The sequence below is a fragment of the Apaloderma vittatum genome, unplaced genomic scaffold, assembly GCF_000703405.1.
Source record: "Apaloderma vittatum isolate BGI_N311 unplaced genomic scaffold, ASM70340v1 scaffold25674, whole genome shotgun sequence".
Lineage (NCBI taxonomy): Eukaryota > Metazoa > Chordata > Aves > Trogoniformes > Trogonidae > Apaloderma > Apaloderma vittatum.
In genome coordinates this window covers 86,694-108,963 of record NW_009712504.1, presented here as the reverse complement: position 1 = coordinate 108,963, position 22,270 = coordinate 86,694, and the positions used below count along the sequence as shown (strand labels likewise).

Sequence of the window (22,270 nt, the reverse complement as noted above, 5' to 3'; positions counted from 1 at the left end):
GGGGGGGGGTTAGGTTTTTTTTTGCAGACACTGCACTCAAAACCCCTTAAAAGGGGGACAGGGGCTGGGGGCAGCTGAAAGGGAACAGGGGAGACAGGAAATCACTGTATCTGAAATGGATTTCAAGCCGGATTCTCAGCATCACGTTCTATTATTTCTGACAGTGACAGAGCAAGCCATGCAGTCAGAATGGTCAGAACCATTATTTATCCCAACCTCATTTAATAATCATCCAGCAGTGAACAGATTAGAGCAGAGAGTTTGAAAATAGGGATTGGCAGCATGAAAAGAATAGGAAATACCTTCTGTGGCTTTTTATGTGGCGCTTTATAAAGCTTCTCCATTTTTTCTAAATCTGCCTCTAACTCAGTCTGGTAGAGGTAGAGATCTTTTTCTAGATCAGTCTGGTTAAAGAAGGAGAAGAAGAATGGGAAAATAATGCTTAGGGTTAGGGGAAACCAAAGGAATGTTAATTTTGAAAAAAAAACCAAACCACAAGCCTTTTTAATCGAAAAAAAAGACAAAGGTGATAAGGACAATACACAGAAATTCACTAGTAATTAATCATGTTTCAATCATTATAGAAGCAACAGTTTTAGGCATTTAACATTCAATATTAAGAGATGCACAGGCCTGCGAGAATCTAATTCTACAAACCACATAGTTATAAAACCCACCTGTAAGAAAAAAAAAAGATACTGTAACAATTTGCAATATGCTGTTAGTATAATTATCATTGCACGTCAAGATAGCAAACCCACCACTCTAGATTATGGCTGATTATGCTTTAAGAATTGTTTATTAAATAAATTTACTGGCTACATCATTGTTAGGCTAATGAGCTCAAGCCCAATTAAAGAAAAAAAACACTCACAAGCACACAAAACCCAAGCATTGCTAGGAAAAAAAAAGAAAATCACATACACACACGCTAGATGCTGTAGTACAATGTACGTGAGACACAATTACCTTTCTATCCTCTCTAGTAAGGATAGAGCAATCTCCAGGAGTATAATCCCAAATCTTTTTTGGAGGCTGATGGAAAGCAGAGGAAGGAAATGAGGAAATGAAGATAAGGAAAGACATCACAGAGAATATGGAAACCGGATTAGAACAGAGTGGGAGTACAATAGGGGATTTGCATCAACACTGAAAAAGAAATTTAAAAAACAAAACCAAAACACAACAGAGAGAGATAGAAAGCGGGATAAATCCGCTGTAGCACAAATATCAAGAGATCGTGGGACGCAAAAGGGAACATACATGCAGTCTGAGAGGGGCTGTTTTCAGTAGTGTTTGAGAAAATTTTTATTTTTGTAAGTTGGTCTAAGGGATTTTGGACTCTCTAGAGGGAGCCCACAGCTGGTGGTTAAAGCATTCTTAACACAAAAATAAAACACAACAAAATGAGGAAAAAAACACACAGTCATAAAAAGCATTTGTCTTGCTCATTCTTCTTCTCACAAGGAAAGGGTAAAACAAGGGCCTTTGATAAATAAAAGGGAAAAATCTTTCCCGCCCCCGCCAGACTACGAATACATACCATGTGACCAAATGGCTGAATTTCCAGTGGTGGCATTGTGGGGCAATGAGAATGCAGAGTTGTTATTTTTTGTTTCATTGTTTGGGGGGTTTGTTTGTGGGGGGTTTTGGTGGAGAAAATGTGACAAATGGACGTTTGGGAACTAGTTACTTAAAATTCACCCTATAGATGAAGGCATCGATTTCAAAATAAGATTTTCCTGTTTGGATGCACATGTAAATATCAGGGAAGATTATTCAAAGTGAAAGACCTTTGTCCTGACACTCCTCTGTGTGTCTAATGCCATACTAATACTCTCATTTCATCAGGTATGTGCCTCTTATCGATATGCTCAAAGAGACTTTGTTCTTACTTTGTCGAATCAGAATACATTTGCTCTGTTTCCAAACAAAAAAAACCTCTATTGGCTGGCAAGCTTAGCATTACCCTACGTGTCTGTACTGACCTCTGTGACTCCATTATTAAGGGCCTCCAAGTCACTGACAGGGAATTTCTGAGTGTCAGTCTATCAAAGGCGAGACTGAGCTACAACACTTGGGTCTTGGTCCGAACTCCTTTCTAGACTGTCTGGATCTGTAGTTTGAATCTGTCCCACCTTACATTTGGACAGCCACTGTGTGGATGCGAACAGTAAATACCCATTTCTTATCCATCAGGTCAGCAGCAGCAGAGGGCTAGACAGTGTTGCAAAGATTTAGGCTTGAAATTTGGAAGGAAGAACTGGAGTGAAGGAGGTGAGAAGGCAGGACATGCACCCCTTTTTCCAGCCTGCTGCTCCTCCATTTATAGCAAAGAGCTTACTCAATGCTGTCTCGGTAAGGGCCGGGAGAAAGTGCCCATGCGTGTGATCCCACAGTCACAGCGGGAAACAACCAAGCTCTAGACTGACAAAATGTCAACTCTTGTGGATGGGATCCATGGAGCTGCAGACAAAGGAAGACAGAAACATGTGTGGATTCAATCTCAGCAGCACACTGAAAAAACATCCATGCCGCAGAGACTGATCTACCTGTCTGCAAAGCAGGTGCCTGGCCACAGAGCTGCCCAGAAATGCATCTGGGATGCTGGTCCAGCAAACTGTTGCTTCAGCTGCCCTAGGAAGTGCATGTGCTTTCCTCAATGGGGACAGCCCCATCCTGGTCATTCTGCTGTCTTTGGAGAGCAGCACCCACAAGCTCACAATGTTCCCTTTTACCAAGGGTGTTTCCTGCCCACATTGCATAGCTGCAAATAAAGCCAGAAAGCCAGGGCAAGTTATGCCTGTAGAAGTATACATTACCTCCAGCACTGGGAAAAAAAAACTTGGACAAATAGAGAATCTTCAAAAATCCCGGGTGCTAGCAAACACCAGCTGAAACTTTCTGGTTAGGCATGAGGTTTAGCCACTAGCTGGTCACAAAAATCTGGTCCTCTCACAACTGGAGTGAGCAACGCTACAAAAAGCATGCGCTTTTGGGTATGGTAAGGAAGCTCAGAGGGAGCTTTGCTAGCTATAAAGGTCCGAGATGGCATCCTCAATTCAAGTGCCTGATGCCAAAGCACTATGTGCAGAGTAACAGGCTCAGGGGCTGACATAGTTGATCAGGGAGCATGGCTGCATCACTTTGGAGCTAGAGCAAGTTGAAATGAGTTATCATTTCAAGGGAAGCTGTAAGAAAGTAGCCCTTAACAATTGTGCCCTGGGCAAGGCAGGGAACTTGTCACCAGAACAGATGCTCTGCCAAACAAGAGATGGGTCGCTGGTGTAGCCTGAGATGCCCTCATCTGAAGTAAGGCCAAGACTGCATGACTGAAAGCACAAATGCACATTTCTAAGGAACAGATATAGCCTCACTTCTAGAAAGGCCCAAGGGCATAAACATTCTCCTTTCACTGACACATTTTTCCACTAACTTACACTAACCCGAAGGATCATAGCGATGACAAACCTTCATTCATTTCAAAAGCATATGGCTATTAATTACATGGCAGCAAAGAAAAGCATGTTTCTTCTCACTGTACAGAAATCTTAAACCATGACAACTGGTAAAGGGTTAAATCCTTATACTGACAACTTGGAAGCCTCAGTGAGGTGGGATTTACCTGATCTTTACTGCCTAAAATTTAGGGGTCTCATCTCAACACTCCTTCTTTAACTTAGGATGGAAGGTCCACAGCTATAAAACATCGTTTTCTGTGACAGAAGGATCTGCTCAGGCACTGCAGATACTTGGTTTTCAGCAGTAATGACACTATTTGTATGATGTGATCAGACTGGGCAGCCAACCTCAGGCAGCTACATTCCATGCAGAGGAATTTTGTCACTTCTGTGAGAACAAAGACAAGATTCAAAGAAAACATGCTCTCTGGTGTCTGTGGGCAGTTGTCTTTGAAGCCAGTACTGAACCTTGAAATGTATTTCTAATCTGTTGTACGTGAAATCTCAGCAGCACTCAAAAATGGTGTGCACAGGCATTTGACAACTGACCTCAAGGAGAAAGGAAAAATAACCACTATACTGATTAAACACTATTCAAGTGGCAAAGGCTGATATGGCCCTCTGGTACAGTAAGAGTAGCTTATTAAACAGTATTTAATAATAAAATTAATAGTGTTTAATCACTAAAAAATAGGCCATACAATGCTTTAAAGTCACTTGTTTTTGCAGTAGTCATGACAACCGATGCTTTCACTCAACCAAAATGTCCTTTGTCCTACTGAATAATTAAGCTTTGCTTCATCTTTTTGCAGAGTGGGAAGTCAAGGCTTTTTTTTTTTCCCCCCTTCTTTCTCGCACACACAGTAACACAGCTCCATTTAAAAAGAAAGCACGCTGTTCTCAGATTCCTTTGGTTTCAGCGAATGGTAAGGGCTGTTCAACAGACTGATGCACCTCATTTAGGCAAGGGACAACCACAAGCACAAGGAAATGAGCAGGAAACAAGGTCATGATCTGTTTATGGATAGCTGGAAATTAGTGGCCTACAGTTTACAAGGCAAGACCACAAACTTGTCTAAAAGCTACCTATCAGCCACCCTAGGTCTTGTTGAGCAGAGGGAAAACAAGGGTTTTAAATAAGAACTTTCAATAATGAGAACAGGGCTTTACTTCTAACACTAATGACAAAAGTACAGTTTGAATGATGCTGTGTGAAAAAATACTGCCTTGTTGATACATGTGGTTGGAAGGTGGGGAATGTTTGTAAATGGCTTCAAAACACTTAAAGTGGCCAAAAAACAGCTGCTTTACATCAGTATCAGGATGATGTTATAAGCAATCACATTTTTAAATGAGGCAGCTGTTCCACATTTAGGGCCTAGCAAGGAAATATGACAATCTTTTTTTTTTTTTAAGAAAAAAGAAAAAAAAAAAGAAAAAGGTAGGTTGACTTCATTGGTCATCAAACTATCAAACTTACCGGTTTCCCAAACTCCAATTCCGAAAAGAATTTATACCAAGGTTCATTCTTTAAATCTATCTCTTCTGGGCTTATATCCCGAGTCTAAAGGAGTTGGTGATAGGGGAATGGAAGAAAGAGAAGGATAACATTATGCAAAGAATACACGGAAACGGACTGTTAGAGATGCAGATCCCATGGCTTCCATTCTGAAACGTAGATATAATTTGGAATTTCTATTGCACGTCTCTTTCACAAAGGCCACGAACTGCTTTGCAAACATCAGTTAAGCCTAATGGCATCATTGTGAGTAACATGAATATGAATGAATTGCATTTTACAGATCAGAAAACCCACACAGAGAGGGATTATGCAGCTTGCCCAGAGGCACAGGAAGATTCGATAGAAGAGCTGGGAGTCAACCAGTCCCTCAGTCCTACTTGTCAGACACTTTGATCAAGTCTGAAGCTGCATATACTTAATTATTTTTTTTAATTATTTTGGTTAGAAAAGGAGATATTCAGTGAGACCTGGATCAAATACTGCATCTTTAACAGAACATGAATATGTGAGAAACCCTGTTCTATACACTGCAAACAGAGTGAAAGGTGGTTTTCTAAATCAAAGGAGACACAAGTCAGAGAGAGCACATCCCTGAAAGATCTCTGAAGGGATGGAGAGAGAGACAATATTACTCATTTAATCACAAATAAATGTTAGAGAATCAGACAAAACTACAATGAAGGAAAATCAGACAGGACAGAAAACAGTACAGCTGAAAAGGAAATTCCATTCTGTTCATACAATCTGTTTCAATAGTTGTAGCTATTAAAAAAAAACCACCTGGTGAGATAAGAGATGAGTCTGTTGCTGAGGGTTATGAGGTGCCACTCCTCAAAAGGCATCTAGCCAACTCTTGCATTTCAGTGTATCTAGTCTTAGGCATAATGGATCTCAGTATATTAAAAATATAAATACACTATGTTTGATATGCCAGTGTGATCCCAAGTACTGCATCACACCAAGTGATGAGCCACACACATACATATGGGGTGTGCCGACGCAAATCATCCTGTCATGTGGTTACTGAAGTAGCGGAACTCCCAGCAGTGCTGGGCTTTGCTAGATGTCCCAGACTCTTCCACAGCTATTAGACATCACAAAAAAAGTTCTAGGACAAGAATTCAGGACTGATGCTAAAAGAGGAGCAATGCTTCGGTCTGGAATATTAATGGTTGTATGCTGTTTGATCTCTGACGGCATGGAGGAAGATCTGGCTCTTTCTTAAAGGTACAATAGGTACTCCATTTTTTTCTTCACTGCATTCCAACTGAAAGTACTTATCCTGTTATATAAATGCCTTTTTAAAAAAAGCCTGCTGATGTCAACAGGAGTCTCTTCATTGCTCTGAAATGGTTTTGGACTGGGATTCTCATAGTCACAGCTCCGGCTGTGATTACCAGGTGATAGCCACAAACCTCCTACAGTGTCCTTGACAGATCTAGTTGCTAAACACTGTATTACTGTTGTATTTAATGAGACTGATAGAGCCCATGATGCCATTACTTCAAGACTGACTTTCTTCTGTGATCAAGAAAAAAAAACAACTTTTCAAACAAAAACCAACATTGGAAGTAACACAACCATCACAGTCTTCTTGTCTTTGATGAGGTTTGTATAATTTTTCTCAATTATGCTGATGATGGTCTCACTGGTGGCTTTTAGACTCTGAATAGCTCAGTTAAGTACCTCATGAAGTCTGAACATGTAAACAGCAACCCTGGTGATAACAGACCTTTCACAAAGGTAAAAATACACAGATGAAGCAGGCCTTTTGCCACTAGGTTTAGGCTTGGTTTGATCTCTTTAATCTAATTTATCGTGAAACAAAATTGCCAGTTAAGTCACCAGAGCTCTTGCTCCAGGATGGACTGCAGGAACAGAGTTGTCATACCATCTTCAAGCCACCCTGTACTGGTACTTCTCTACTGGGCTGAGCCAATGCACAGTATGATCAAAAAAAAGTCTTCCATTGTCTATTTCAGTAGGCACTAGGAACAACTTTGTCGAAGTCAATGAAGGGACATGGGCATGAAAAGAAGTTGGTTGCAGGATCTTCAGGAAGTGATGGACCTTGATTGGACTTGGAAGCAAAACAGAAAACCCACCAAAATACTAAGGAGAAACATCAGGTCCCAGATCACACTCGATTCTTACATTTCCATTCATTTAAATTTCTGTTCACACTTGTCTAAAATCCTTGGCAGGTTTTATTAGGAGTGTGCCTTCACCTACTCCATGCATGGATCAACGAACAAGCTGTTAAAGCACAAAGTCCAGTTTACATTTGGAATCTTGCATGCAATTAGTGCTTCTAATTGAATCCTTCAAATTAATGCCTATACAGAACAATTATATCTTCATGTATCAAACTGGTCATTCACCAGTAACCTCACGCAGTATTTTCTAGCACTTACAGTGCTAGAACTTGTACCACTGTACACCTGTACCACTGGAAAGCACCTTAAATGAGCTAAGACGATTTGTGCAGGACCAATTGATGAGACCAGAACCACCTCCTGTCCTGCCCCTGCCACATGTTCTCAGACAAGCCTGTGGAATGAGGCTATTATATGTCCCCTAGCTGTCACAATTCACACCATTACTTACTAATTCAAACTGAAATTGGTAACAGCTCACTTAATACTCCGGGTTACACACTGGTGTAGCTGGGGAGCTAGCTCACATTCAGTTCTGCCACCTTGGCCACAGAAGTGGTGAGATCCAGCTGAGGAAGAAAGCAGCCCAAGGGGGATGGCCATGTCCTAACGCACCTCAGAGGCATCCCCTGAGACACACTGCAGGCACTCTAAAATTTAGTTGTTCAGTATTTTAAGCATCAGAGGAACATAGAAACCGAGCCAGTCTGCTTTATTGCATAATGCCTTCAAATCTCCTGCATCAACTAATGCTGTGCCCTAGAAAAAGTACAGCTGGCAAAACAGCTGCTGAATAGGTCACAGTGTCAAACATGGATTAAAAACTAGGGTTAGTGATCCATACTTAACACAGAAAATGACACGTCCAAAAGGAAAGAAGTCTCTCAGTCCCCCTGGATCTTGCTTTATAGAGAACAAAAATGTTAGGAAGTTAAGCAAACTAGTTTTGAAAACAAAATATACAGGAAATATATCATACAAACACTGCAATGTAAGCATAAGGAATCATATCCAAATGGGATTGGGCAAGCACTTGGAGAGTATTTTACAATCACAGGATAAAGTCACAAATTAGAATAAAAAAAACATTACCATCTTTTCGTTGTTCAGAACTGAGGACTTTCCCGGTTGATAATCATAAATGCTCCTGGGCTCTGCACGGTATTTTCTGGTGTCCACCTTCTTGTCTGGAGGTTCCCAGTCAGTCCTGACGAAAGAAAGCTCAATTAGCTCAAAACACTGTGGTTTCTGTGGACGCAAGCATTTCATTTCAACAGGTGACTTCCCCTGTTACTTGTGGTTTAATCAGGGTACTTTTTTTAACCTAGGAAAGGAGCCTGGTGCAAGAGGAACAGTTCAAATAGGGCTCTGGGCATATATTTGTTTATCCATAGCAGGCAGAGTTGGATACAGATCAGCTGATAAAAACATTGGAGCAGAGAGGTTTCTTCCAAATACTCTCAATAAACTTCCAGACTTCATTATCTTTCTTATTTGGAAATAGCTTAGTGATGGGCTTCAACTAAGCTCACATATATGAACATGTTCAAACTTTGAGCAGAACTCAGATTAAATCTCTCTCGCTAAACTTCTTCATTTTAGTCACATCTTACAATAACTACTACTGCTCTGGATTCTGAGGACACTCTGAGGTCCAGTTATCTCAGACCAGTATATCTAAAGATGGCTAAGAACAGTCCATTGACTACCCAAGCCACTGTAATTCTGTGCAGTGTACACACGGGCACAGTTCAGATAACAGTAGTCACAAAGCATTAAAGGTCCATATCCTACAATGTCCAGCTCCTCTGCAAAGCAATATATTCAAACACCTCATGCAGAATAACCAATGAGCCCCTAAAAGCCTAGAAATCAGGCCATTTAAGCTAGTAAACTAATTCTGAATTTGCTCTTGATATGTTCTCTTTGATGTGCAACATTGTATGTGGATTTATCTCACCTGGCATTCACCAAAAAAAGGTGAGGCATCTAACTATAACTGCTATTCCAGCTGTCCTCCCACTTACACTACTGGCCTGTTTTAGGATACGAACAGCCCACTGTGTTGTCCAAACTCTCTCTACTGGCTTAGGAGACTGAGACAATCAATGTTTCTGGGGTGGGTTTTTTTTTTGGTTTGTTTGTTTTGGGGTTTTGTTTTGGTTTTTTTTTTGACATAAGGCAAGATGACAGCTAAAATGACTAGCCTACAGTGTGCAGATTTCAATAAGGTTGATCTTTGCTGTCTGGAGTAAACTTGATTACTTAAGATTACAACCCCAGAGAAACTTTTCCCTGCTGAAACACTGTTTTGTCACTAGGTAATAGGAAGCACTACTAATTGTAATCTTTTCACTTGCAAGAGTTTTCTCAGAGGGCCAGTGTACCACGCCTTCAATTCCTGCATAAGGAAGATGTCCTACCAGCAGACTTTGTTTCCTCAACTGGTGGCCTGAGATGCTCACTGAGTTAGCAATCTCAAAATTATAGCATTGCTCATTGGCAAGTGAAAAACATTAAGAGCATGTGGAAGTTGGTGAGGAAGGAGCAGTTCAATAGCTGGGAGAATTCAGCAATATGCATTGCTTGTTCTGGTTTCTCCTCATTTGGTAAATGCATTCATTGCTGTTACAAAGAGGTTTAAAATATATAGTAATAAACAAAGCAAAAACCCATGACAGAAGCAATCTTGAAAGATCAGAAATGACACTGTTAACTAGAACCTACACCCAGCAAAGTTAATGTGAGCGGGACTCCTCAGAGATAGAAAACGTAACAGAACTTTTACTGAGGCGCAAAATAAATGCAAATTTTGCTTTGCCACCATTATCGCTACTTGCTACAGTGTCACACCGAGCCAAGAGTTTCTGCTGTGCCTCTGTGGTAGGCACCCTATAGACTGACATCCAGGGAAACACTCCTCACCCAGGCAGTAAGCTATGCAACTGACTGTGGGATGCCCGGTAAAAGAAGACAGCCGAAACAGGGGACTGGGTGGTGACAATGAAGGAGTTCACTTCTGACTAGTAAAACAGTCAAAGTCAAAACTACATCTCCACTTCCTCCAAAAAGTTTAACTGGAATCGTGAACCTAAAGCTTCCACCTTTGCTCCCTTCCCATTCACAGCTTTCGGAGATTCTTCCAGTACTGATCCAAGTGTATCTTAGTAGTTTAGTTCACCTTTCGGGGCTTGTTTTCAGTGATGAAGTACGGTTTGGCAGTGGCAAAGTGGCAGACCTTTTAACAACCTTCTCCGAATCTATACTGTCTGCCTCACTCTTGGAGCGGGGAACTGAAAGCTGGGTTCTGCCTGTAAGATAAGTCAAATATAGGAATATTAGTGAATAAACACGTTTTACATGCCCTTTCTGTTTGACAGATTACACAAGAAATGGAAATTACTTACTGTCCTCAGAATAGGAGTAACGAGGAGAGTAGGAGTCAGAATCCTCATCTGAAAGACAAAAAAATTTTGCAAGTAAGCTGAAAAAGCCTTGAAGAAAAAGCACCAGAGACCCTTTTCATTTCTTCTACGAATATCTTGGCCATAATTTGAGTGATATGCCCAATACTTACCCCAGGGAAAGAATCCTATAAAAGAAAAACCCAACGAGGTTTAAATTGCACTTAAATATAATTCGTAGATTAGATATAAACATTAATGTACTACTTACACCAATACTTTTATCCATGCTCTCAAAGCACTTCTGAAAACAATCACTATTTATCACAAAACTCCTCTACAGCAAGGGTTATTAGATCCATTTTATCAAAAGTGGAAAGATAAATACAGGCTCTAAAAGTGGTAGTATATGCCTAAAATAACTAATTAGGTGCTAGACACAGGAACAGAGCTGAGGAGTCCTGTTCCCAATCACATACAGTAACTGCTGAGACATCTTCCTTGTAGTAACTTGCACACTAAGTTGAAGCATGTTCACTGACTCAGATTTTATTTAGAGTGCAGATGATGTTCCTGGCATAAGACACATTTCTACTTGCACCAAGAGACTCTCCTTTTTCTGAAGAGCTTACTTTTTAAATAGGAAAGACCTGTCTACAGAATGCAACAGAGATATTCAAGCAGCTCTAACAGAGCTAGCAATGACACCAGTGTAACTGACTGAGTGGTGTGGTTCTCGCTCTGACAGTGAAAAGTGTTGATGCGCCCAGGACACAACTGCTACCTTGGGCCATGGGAACACACTGCCTTATTCAAAGACAACACAGGACTGCAATGCACAAGGCAGATGTGCTCAGAAAGAAGGTGGGAAGATGACATCATCACTACACCCCACTTTATAGGTAACAGCCAGAAAGACTTTGTCTTGATCAAAAACCTAGCGGTACCTTTCTACCATCTTCAACAGGCTTTGGAATGAATCTTCAATGAATTGCAGGTTGTAGCAGGAGGATTTGGGATCAGATATGGGAACCAGACCCACAGGACCATCATCTTTCTCTGCTGATGAGGGTCCAAACTTGCTGGGATGTGGATATAAGACAGGTACAGGACTTCCAAGGCAAAATGCAGGGAAGTACAATGCAATAACTGCAGAGAACTGTGAGCAACGGTCTTAATAACACCTCTGTGAAGAAACCACTAAAAGTGACAGATTAAAAGATAGAAAATAGATTAAGCTAAAATAAGCTACATAAGAAAGAACATATGAGAAAAGGAAAAAACTGATATGTGAATTTAGTGGTGCTGGTCAACAGATTGAAACAATTTCCAGATCTTCTCTCAAGAACAACACTGATCAGCTGCTACAGCCAATTTCGTCTGCTCAGAAAACCAATCTGGCTGACCCGAAATTCAGCTGACCTGAAATTGCACTCAAGCCTTAATCAAGCCTTTCAGGAAAGCTCAAAGAAATCTTAACTTTTAGCCTATCTGCTGAGTTCACTCGGTGAACGAATTAAATGACTTAACTTCCAAACAGACTGTTATTGCCTCTGGTATGCTTAGCATAACCTCCAGGTTAAAAAAATAGTGAAGGTAAATTTTCAAGTGAATTCTCATATTTTAAACCTAAATGACAGAAAACCCCAAATATTTATGTATTTAATATTATTACACTGAATTGTTGACAAAATTAACTTGCATTCCTATATAAAAGTTGAGTTTATTCAGATGGCAAAATATTTGGTAAAATACAAAACTTGCGGTGCCTACAAACACAGATGAACAAATGTCTAAAACTATCTTCACAGCCATTCACCTCTCGTAGTCTTATCTAGCGCTGGTGATCAATGAAAAAAATTATTTACTTACTTGAAGAGAAATATCAATATTAACTGTAGCTCACTATTCAGACATATAATAAAAAAAATGCACTTCAGATAAGAGCTATCTTCCAATTGCTTTTATTCTGATATCTACAATAAGGAGAATAGGTATGACTTGTCTCTTCAAGTATCTTATGAAAAGTGTCATACATTTCTTCCCTTTTCACAGCAGGGAATACTGAAACACAGAAATCTAGAAATGAGTTGATAAAGACCTAAAGAGTAGATCAGAGATGAGCACCAAAATGAGATCTCCTGGCTCTCAGAGCTGCATTCTCTCTGTGGGACCCTCCTTAATGAAGCAGGGTATCACCAGTTTGTAATTTCAAAATCTGATTCCTTTAGGGAGAAGAAGCTGTTCTCCTGTAGTTCCTAGAGAATCCGCATTTTTCCCTTGCATTGGCCATATTCTCTACATTTCTAGAGAGTCAAAAGGCATTTCAGGGGAGATCCCAAATCTTGGTACTTCTATGAGATCCTATGCGTCAATCCAAAGCAAAAAACTCAGAAACTGATTGTATAAAATTGAGGCTTAACTCATCTCTGTATAGACACTTTGCCACTGAGTAGGTAACTCTGAAATGTTTTCTAAACATGAAACATGCGCTCCAACCCATCTACATCACCAGATATTCCAGATTCCTTCTCAAGGAAAGAATCCAAGCAAATATTAGAGAAATTCTTCCCAATATATTGAGAATAAAATGTTTGGCCCGATAAGATTTCAGCTACCTAAACCAGCAAATTACTATCATATGCATATTTGTAAGTGCATATGGGACATTTATGGGAAACCATGCTCTTAATATACTACCATTATTAGTTTTGCAAACTATGCTAGTTCAGACAAGAGCAAAATTGATTTTCAAACTTCAGTACAAATAAGAAAATTGTATCTCTGTAAAACTCTTTTATCAATTAGTCACTGAGACTCTGTTTCTCTATCACCCATACTCACATACCATCCTGCCAACAGAAAATAATTTACAGGACTTTTCACCTACAGCTTTCATGAAAAAATAAGCAAGTACCTTAGATACCTGTGTGACATTAGTCCACATTCATTTTAACAGTGAAGTGCACCATGCACCTTGTTATCGAGTATCTCAGCTAGAATCAATATTGTAACGATTTCTTCTTACACAGTACCCACTAGACGTTTAATATAAACATTGACTGAATTGGTTAATTAATAGTCTCACCAGGGTTGGCTCGAGGCACAGGCTAATTAGGCAAGTTCCTAAATTGTAGGATCTAAAGTGCCACCAAAGCACCACACCAGCAAGGCTCTCACCCACAAGTTCCCAGTCAGGAAATGTCTGTGTGCCCAGTGTGTGCAGCGGATTCCGGTGTTTCTCATATCCATGTGTTTCCATGCATACGCACACAGTTACAGATTATCACGGTAACAGATGCTATTTCACCACCCCTGAACCAAAGGATTCTGGTCTGCACATGAAGTTTAAAGGAATCTGCTGAGCACATGAAGAGGATAAGGTAAAGACAGTGTTACTTCAAACTGCAAGATGTGCTGATGAGACTGTTGAGCTCTGTCCTTGCCTAGATAAGCCAAATGCACCTAAGGCCAGCCCTGAAACTATGTTACCAAGTTGTATTTATTTTAAAAGACTACATTAAAGGACTGATCCAAAACCCACTGAAGCAAGCAGCCTTTTTACCCATAGACTTCAGTGGCGTTTTGGGTCTGGCCCTAATACTGTGTTAATAATCAAAACCAGAAGTGGAGAAATGTATTGATCCAGAAGGGAGGTGGGAGAAATCTCGGTTAAACCACATCTTTATATGTAAGTCATATATGTTAAATAATCACTGCACGCACATGGCTAAATACAACTGATAAGCGCATTAAACCAAGCAAATTCCAAGTCTGTAGCATTAGTAAAATACTAGTTACAAAGCCAGAGGAGCACTGCAAAGGCAAAAAGGCATCATACAGTCAAGGCAATGCTTAGAGTGCGGCAAATCATTATGATGCAGCATAATGCTCAGCAACTAGAAAAAACTCCAGGAAGAAAATAAACAGGTAAGGCAGCATTTGTGCAGAAAAGAGATATATGGTCCTTTATTATTACCTTCAGAGATAGGACTAGGAGTAGACGCAGGAAACTGGTATGTAGGAGAGTAAGGATTGTCTTCTGCAGCAGAGAAAAGCAGTGCATTTTGAGACTATCCACAATAAAGGGGAGGTTCTGCTTCATCCCCCAATTTCCTACCACCGAATGATTTTATTGCCTACTTTAATAATACTAGAGTAAATAGCATCATACTTTTTAAAAAAAAAGATTAATAGATTAGCAAAAATTTAGTTATTTAATGCATCACACAAGGAGGAATACCGGGCATAACTGAATTTCCAGGTGGTGTAACACATGGGCAACGGAAATCTAGAACCTGAATCTAGTTACTATGAGGGTGCTACAGTACAGTTAAAGCACAAGACAACAGATACTCTGACTAAACTTCTGGTACCTTCAGTTTTTTGCTGGATTTCAGGAAGTTCAGGAAATATGTAGGTAGGGCAATAAGGGTTTTCTTCAGGAGTGTCTAAGGAGAGGAACATGATTTGCAAAAAAGAACAGAGAGGACAGATTTAAAGGGGAAGAAGGGCAAGACAAGAATCCATACAAGCTGACTGCAGAGCAGTTCCTCTCGTGCTGATATTTTAGTATGACACAACCTAGATGCCTCTCTGCTCACTGTTGCCTTGCATGGCTGGGCCCTGCAAAAGATCCTGGAAGCTGAAGGGACTGAACTTTGTATCATCCTGAAATGTGGGCTCTGGCTGAGCTGAAGAGCCTCTGTTAAGAGCACTGGGATTAGGAAACAGTTCAGCTCCCGCATATTCCATCCAACACAACACAGCATCGATCTATGCATAAAGCTCATTGTGACAGCACCTGCGGTGGCAAATACAGCTCCAGTTTTACATGCTCTGTGTTTTATTACATAAGCACAGTTCTGCCCTGCATTAGCTGGTGTGTCAGGCTGCTTGGAGGTTTCAGTTTGCAAACGCTACTGTGGCCATTTCTTGCACAGACAAAAGAACATGAACGTATCAGCAGGCAGGCCCCAAAAGCAGGGGATGCCCCAAGAGTCCACCACTACAAAGTTTGCAAGTGCTTGCCACGAGAAAATTGGAGGTTTTGAAAAAGCAGATTTCAGATTCTAAACTCACCAAAAATCAATGGAAACCTTTCCATTGGTTTCAGTGAGTTTCAAATCAAGCTTTGCTACGCACATACTAAAGCTTTACAGTGTAAAAGTTTTCTCTTACGCAGAGAGTAGCTTCAGTGAGGATCTAATGCCCTTTAAAAATGGGAGTGGGAGGTTAGTTGCTAAAATGGGAGTTCAGGGATTTATTTTCTCTAAGTATGGAATTATTAGCAGCTTCTTGATCTCAAATAGCACTGCTGATTTCATGAGGGCACTGCAGTTCACCTTCCAGAAAAACTCAGACCTTTCTTTGGACTTCACTGTTCCCTGACCTTTGACTTCAGAGATTTCAAATACATTGGTTGAGTTCTGTGGTGCAAAGCAAAAACCAGTTAACCTAAAATGCTTTCATACAACCTCCAGTACAATTCTTCACATGAATGAAACAAAATGTTATAAAAGACTGCCATGAAAGTAAATTAAAAACATCTGTGTTACAGTACCTCTGTTTAGTTTGTGGATCTGTTTGAACATTGTCTTGTACCAGTCCTTTGATCTGTCTGTATTCTATCGGAAAAATATACACATAAATAATCACAACCATGAATTCTACCAGCCTTTCAAAGTTCTTGTGAATCTTAAAGCAATGAAAAAGTTTTACCATTGGCTATATGAAATTAATATGTTGAAATATTAGTGATTTCACTCAGATACATAATCCCACATGTACCGAAGCTACAGGCTTAAGTTACTAATAACATACAAGCTTTACAGGAGTAGGTTGTAACCTGGGCAGAACTGCAGATTACGTGGAAGGTTTTGCATATTAACCTGATTCGACATCTGAAAGTAGCCACTTTGCCTATTTTAGTCACATGTACTGATTTCCTAAGTATTCAATGGACAGTTAGAAACATTTAGTGCTCAAGTCACTAGAGACACTAGTTGCAAGAACAAGTGAATAAAACAGTATTCTCAAATATTATGAAGAAATATAATTTTTAATTCTTTTCCCCCTGAGGCAGCAGAAACAGGTCACTGATAGCAAATGGAATTGCTCATAACATACATTAGAACTAGAAATCTATCTTCTCTTAAATCTCTGCAGTCTCTGGAGCTTGAATGCCTTGACACCTAATGCAAGCAGAATCTGGTCCAAGTTTTATGCATCAAGCACATGTTCAGTGTTTTCTTACCCTCAGTGGAATGCCAATGTCATCGACAGAGGTATCAGCCATGCGCTGAGGGCTCTTGACAATGCTTCTCTTCTCCTCCATTGCCCTCTTCTCACTTGGCACTGCCTCCTGAAGCAGCTTGTCCCGCACGAGTGCTGAATCAACTTTATCAGAAACTAGTCTGTCTGGCACTGAATCTGGAAATAACAACATGATTTTTATCTCATTCCAATATTTCACTGCATCACCACATTCCACTCTCTTAAGGCAGAAATCCTAGCAAGTAGTTGATGAGACAGACTGTGCCACCGCTAGTTGTGGTTAGCATCTGGATCAAAGGAAATCTACCAAGAAAATGTTTGATGTCAGTAAAAGCAGGCTAGTATCTCTCAGGTAGCAGCCTTTGCGCATCTCATGACAGTCTCAGCTGTCTCACAAGACAATGGAAAATTTTGGTGTCGAGGATTGTTTGGGGGCTGAGTTTCTGCAATCTCATTCTTCATCAAAAAGCATCAGTGATACAATCTCCCAGACATCTTTTTCTGCTGGTGATTTCAACTAATGGAGCATCCTATATGATAGTGGGCACTAAATTTTTAACTGCTTGCGCTCACCTGCCTGACAATCCCATTCATTAGATTCAGCACACGATGCTTCAAGATCATCTCTGTGCCCTAACTAAAGTTTGTAAACAAAAAAAATCTCACCGTTGTTTAAGCAAGCATATGACTACTCTTGCACACATGTCTGCATAAAGATGGGGAGGAAACAACTAATTGCTCCAGATCACCTTGCTTCCACCTGGAATTCCTTGACCTTATCTGACTGACACCCAAATGTAGCAGCAGGCACCACCAGTCAAGGAACCAAGGGAGTGCAGGTTGCTCTGAAGCTCCACTACGCTTTGGAGAGCTATAGCACAGCAACCCTTAGGCTCTGACAAGGACTTTTTCTATGTGGGAGTTTCTGCAGAGGAAACATCTGTGATTTTACAGTCTGCCTCATCAAGACTTTGCCAAGGCCTATCCTTTGTACATCACCGCATGCACTGAAGAGAGAGATAGAGAAATATGTGTGTTCACATGCACATCACCGTACTGCCCAAAGCCATTAAATGTGCAGAAATCTGAAAGGGGCAGTTAGCAGAGGAAAGGCTCGTGCATAACAAAGCATTGGTCTGTTGGTACCTTGAGCAAACACAATTATGCCCTGCGAAAATTAGTACATGATGGATTTGTATTTGAGTGGTTAGTCTGAAATTACCATCAAACTTTAAGTCTTCCTCAAAATGGGGCAAAGAATTTATTAATCCTTGTGTAGGATCCTTTCCCCTCGCTGTGAATGTGCGTGCACTGTCTTTTGGTGCTTTTGTGTCTCTAGTGTAAAGGTCTTTCCATTTTGCAGGAAGTTTTTGGTCCATTTCCATTACTAAACTCTTTACTATGCCTCTAAGGCATGCCCCAGGGCATGGAAGGAGCAACTGTGACTAGACCATTATTCCATAACCTTAAAGATAAAGAGAAGCTGGTTTGCAGACGTGGCTGAGGATATGGAGAGGATGCAAAGTGTAGAAAAGGTGACGGCTCTCCTCCATTACTTATAACTACCAGTGCTGATGTTTCTAGACCAGAAGCTCATGGGTGATCACCTGCTGCATGGGTGGCTTTGCAGGGGGAAGGAACTAAAGCAGACATCTTTCACCACAGGTTTCCTACAATACCCTACAACCTGGACAACAACGGCTAAACTTCATGCTGACTTATGCAGCTCCAATGATTTCAAAAGAGTTTTCAGAAGTATATATCAGGCTTTGAGGTATTAAGAGGTACTAAGGTTGGCAGGCAATCCTTACACTTGCAGCTGAGAGGTGTCCAATGAGATGCCACCTACCCTATGGGAAGGAGTTGAAAGAAACCGGTGTAAGCTGTTATGCAGCCTGTCACCTCAGCAGGGCAATGGCAGAGAGGAGGGACAGGCTGGTGTCGCAGTCAAAGGAACCTGGTGGATGAAGTGGGACCAGGTCAGCAGCTGCCTCATGGGCAGATGCTATCCCTCATGGGACATGGTCTTGGGCCCAGGCAGTACTGGGTTTCCTGTGTTTCTCTTTGTGATATTTACAGTACTTAGGCATTCTCTGCAACTCTTTTCTCTCCTGCATTTCCATTAACCCTGCCATGGCCATAACCAAAGAATAATAACATGGGTAAGTGGTGCACAATGCACTGTTCCTATAACACCCACTGCAGACTGAGCTACTTCTCTTTGGGGCGTGAGGAGAGAAAGACCACCAGGAAAACAACTTGCTTTTCTTTCAAGTACAGATTCTCATACCCACTGCAAAAGCAGAGAGCTGCCCAGGAGAGAAGGCTGGCAAGCACATGGGCATACTTGCACACTACATTTTGTCATCTATTTCTTGACATCTGGCACAAATACTTTTGCTCTTGGAGTAATGTAAATACTTATTTCTATTTCTCTTCCTCTTCATAAGCAAGAATAACTCCAATGTCTGTGTAGAGAGACTTGAGAATATGCTTCGAGGGAATAAACCAAAAGGCTCAACAGGCAGCAGCAAAAGTCAACGCAAACAATCAAACTGTGAGCAAATTTCCTGACCTGGGAGGAAGAGACAAGTAATTTAAGGTTTTGGTCTATTAACACGTGGTCACACAGGTAGCATTTGGAGAAAAGACTGAAAACAAGCATTCAATGGCCTCAACTAATCCGGGACTCGTATTTATACTAATTCCTTTGCAGTTCCTGGGAAGTGTGTTTGCTAAAGGTACTCCACAAGCTAACAAAGCAGCAGCTTTGCTCCAGCAGAGGCAGAAGTTGGGTAGTAGCAGACCTTTCACATCATACCTGCCAGGCTACTAAGCCTTTTTTGCTGTTCTGTGGTGAAGGAAGAAACAAAAAGAAATACAGAACAAATGGGTGAGACATAAACAGCAAGTGCTCTGGTGCTGCATTTCTGACAGGCAAGAAAAACGCTGTAGACAGAACATCAGTTGCTGCTGGAGAGAATATGTTTTCAAACACCCTACAAAAGTGACAGCCCACAGTCCCTTCTCCACACAGCAGTCTCATGGAATAACACAAATCTCATGATGCAGTGACCAATATATTTGCAAAGAGCATTTTTTAAAAAATAATTTTTAATTTTTTCTTAATGTCAAATAATGAAAAAAGTTGGACAGAACACAATTTGAAAAACAGTGAAGACTTAGTCAGCTTCACAAATAACTCGTCATTAGCCTGAAGTACACTTTGAAACAATAATGCTGTGGGATTTCTGAGAGATATAGGAAAGGATCAAGTTATCTTTGGTGCTTGCTGAGTCTCATCACACGCTACTGAGACACAGATTCACCGATGTGCACACAGACACAGCTTGGCTAAGGCTTTGATTCTCAGAACAGTCTCCTTGGTTTAGGGCCTTTCATTACTGAGTTCCTAGACTGGGACATCTGTGGTATCTTCCAGAGTGTTTGACCACCCTAAAATTGATGTTTACAGTTGCTTTCTAAAGGGATGTCCAAATGACTTGCCCAAGTCACAGCTGGGAAAAAACCAAGAATTCTTAGCTCTCTCTTCTCTACTCTTTCTACTTCCTAGCAACTAATCCTTTCATTTAAAGCATGAAAGCCATTTAAAAAGAATAAACTATTTTACTGGCATCCAAAACACAAACACTCTTCAAAGCTCATATTGTTAATGCAAAAATTTCAAAAATTGAATATATTAATCACATCTGTTATATATTAACAGCAAACCATGCCATGCTATGCCTGCCCAGGAAACAACTGTGCTTTGGGGTGGCGTGGGACACTTACCAAGGAAACCTGCAGTAGGTATCAATCCTCCAGGCGTACACAGCTTGCTAGCAAAACCCACCTTCACTAGATATTTGTACCAAGTGGATCATCTCAGCAAGGGATACTAATATTTCTCCTCACGAAGTGCAGCTCCCTCACCAATACCTATGAACTTTGTTCTTTAACCCCAGCACTCCCGCTCTGCTCACCACTAACAGCAAGCTGCTCGTGTGCATTATGCTCACACGGTAGCTGCCAATGTATGAAACAAACCCCCACTTGCAACGGGAAAAGAAGAGGTAGCAACTGGAATTTAAAAAGTATATGGGCATAACTTGCTGCAGGACTGACTCTAAGCAGATCATCAAGAGTAGGTTACTGTACTACAAGAAACGAATAAAAATGTGAGTGAGGATGGTCTCAGCTTCAGCCATTGCCTTCACTGAGGAGAACTCTGTTCAATCTCTAAGGTCTCCTGACAAAAACAGGCAGTTTAAAGAGCTGATGCTTGAGAGCTCTTTCCTATCTTCTTCCACAAGGGACAGAATATCATGGATGAAAACACTTTTCATGAAAAAAAAAGAAGTACTTTTTACCTGAAGATGAGATTTCATTTTCACTTATGTCACTGAGCAGGAAAGAGAGTTGCTGACATAGACAAGTGGAAGGAGCAAGAGGTATCTGCAATTTCTCTCTCCTGCCTGACCAGAGCCAGCTTGCAGCCCCCAAGCACCCACCAACTAACTGAGGCTTTCACATTTGAACTTATATTCTGGGACTGTAAGCAAAGGCCAAAAACTTTTACACTTCTCAGAGAAAGGGTCACTCAGAGGAATATATCTGCTGTCAACAGTGAAGAAATGATTATAGATGCCTTCAGAGTTCCCAGAGGAGAGGGTGCTGGAGGACACTAAGACTTGAAGGCAGTAAGGAAAAGAGAAGAGGAAACAAGTATTTGAGTACATATTTAGTGCAAAATAAAGATGTCAAGAAGAAAATTATTCAGGTACCAACAGATACGATGGTAAGAAATTCTTACCTTGGTGCTAGGAAGGAACAAGAGGATCTGAAATGACTTGTTTATGAGCATAAATCTTGTTCATTTGGCATTACTGAAAGCCAGTAGAAAAAGAAATTAGATCTCTCATCACAACTCAGTAAGTAAGAGTTTCTGTGCTTCAAATGCCATGACCTGTTTCTAAGTCTCTGATAGCTCCAAATCAAAGGGTCTCACAAGCTTACAGAATAATGAACTAGCGGATAAAGCACAAAATAGGACAGTAGGCGATGTCTGGTATAACAGTCACTCCAAAGAATAAGATAACCAGCTCCTTAAAAAGCAATCAATGATCCACTGAGGAGAAAGAAAGCTACGTTATCCATCTGGAAGGCTAACTAAAATACTGGAGATGTCAGATTGTCAGCATTAAAATGACCTTGAAATTTCTCATTCAGATGGTATGTCAAAGCACCCAAGAGGAAACTATATAAACCTCATCTTGACATTCAGCAATTGATTTCAGCACAAAACATAATTAACCATCCAGGAGATTCAGGTGGGTCATAACCTACTAATGATTTGTTATATGCTAGGAGATCAAACCAGTTTTCCGTAGATAAGGTCCTTAAAGATGAAACCAAGTACAAATCATGTCAGCCAGGATAGAAGTGTAACAG

General features: G+C 40.7%; 1 protein-coding gene across 1 annotated transcript in view; it reads right to left on the bottom strand.

Moving 5' to 3' along the window:
* The window catches only part of LOC104272904 (sorbin and SH3 domain-containing protein 1-like), a 66,682-nt gene that overhangs the window by 26,364 nt on the left and 18,048 nt on the right, over positions 1 to 22,270 (bottom strand). The window contains 8 exon segments of the mRNA XM_009868019.1: positions 933 to 938; positions 2,024 to 2,068; positions 8,227 to 8,346; positions 10,321 to 10,446; positions 10,543 to 10,594; positions 16,107 to 16,170; positions 16,800 to 16,975; positions 19,641 to 19,670. Of these exon segments, the coding sequence (XP_009866321.1) occupies positions 933 to 938; positions 2,024 to 2,068; positions 8,227 to 8,346; positions 10,321 to 10,446; positions 10,543 to 10,594; positions 16,107 to 16,170; positions 16,800 to 16,975; positions 19,641 to 19,670 (619 nt within the window).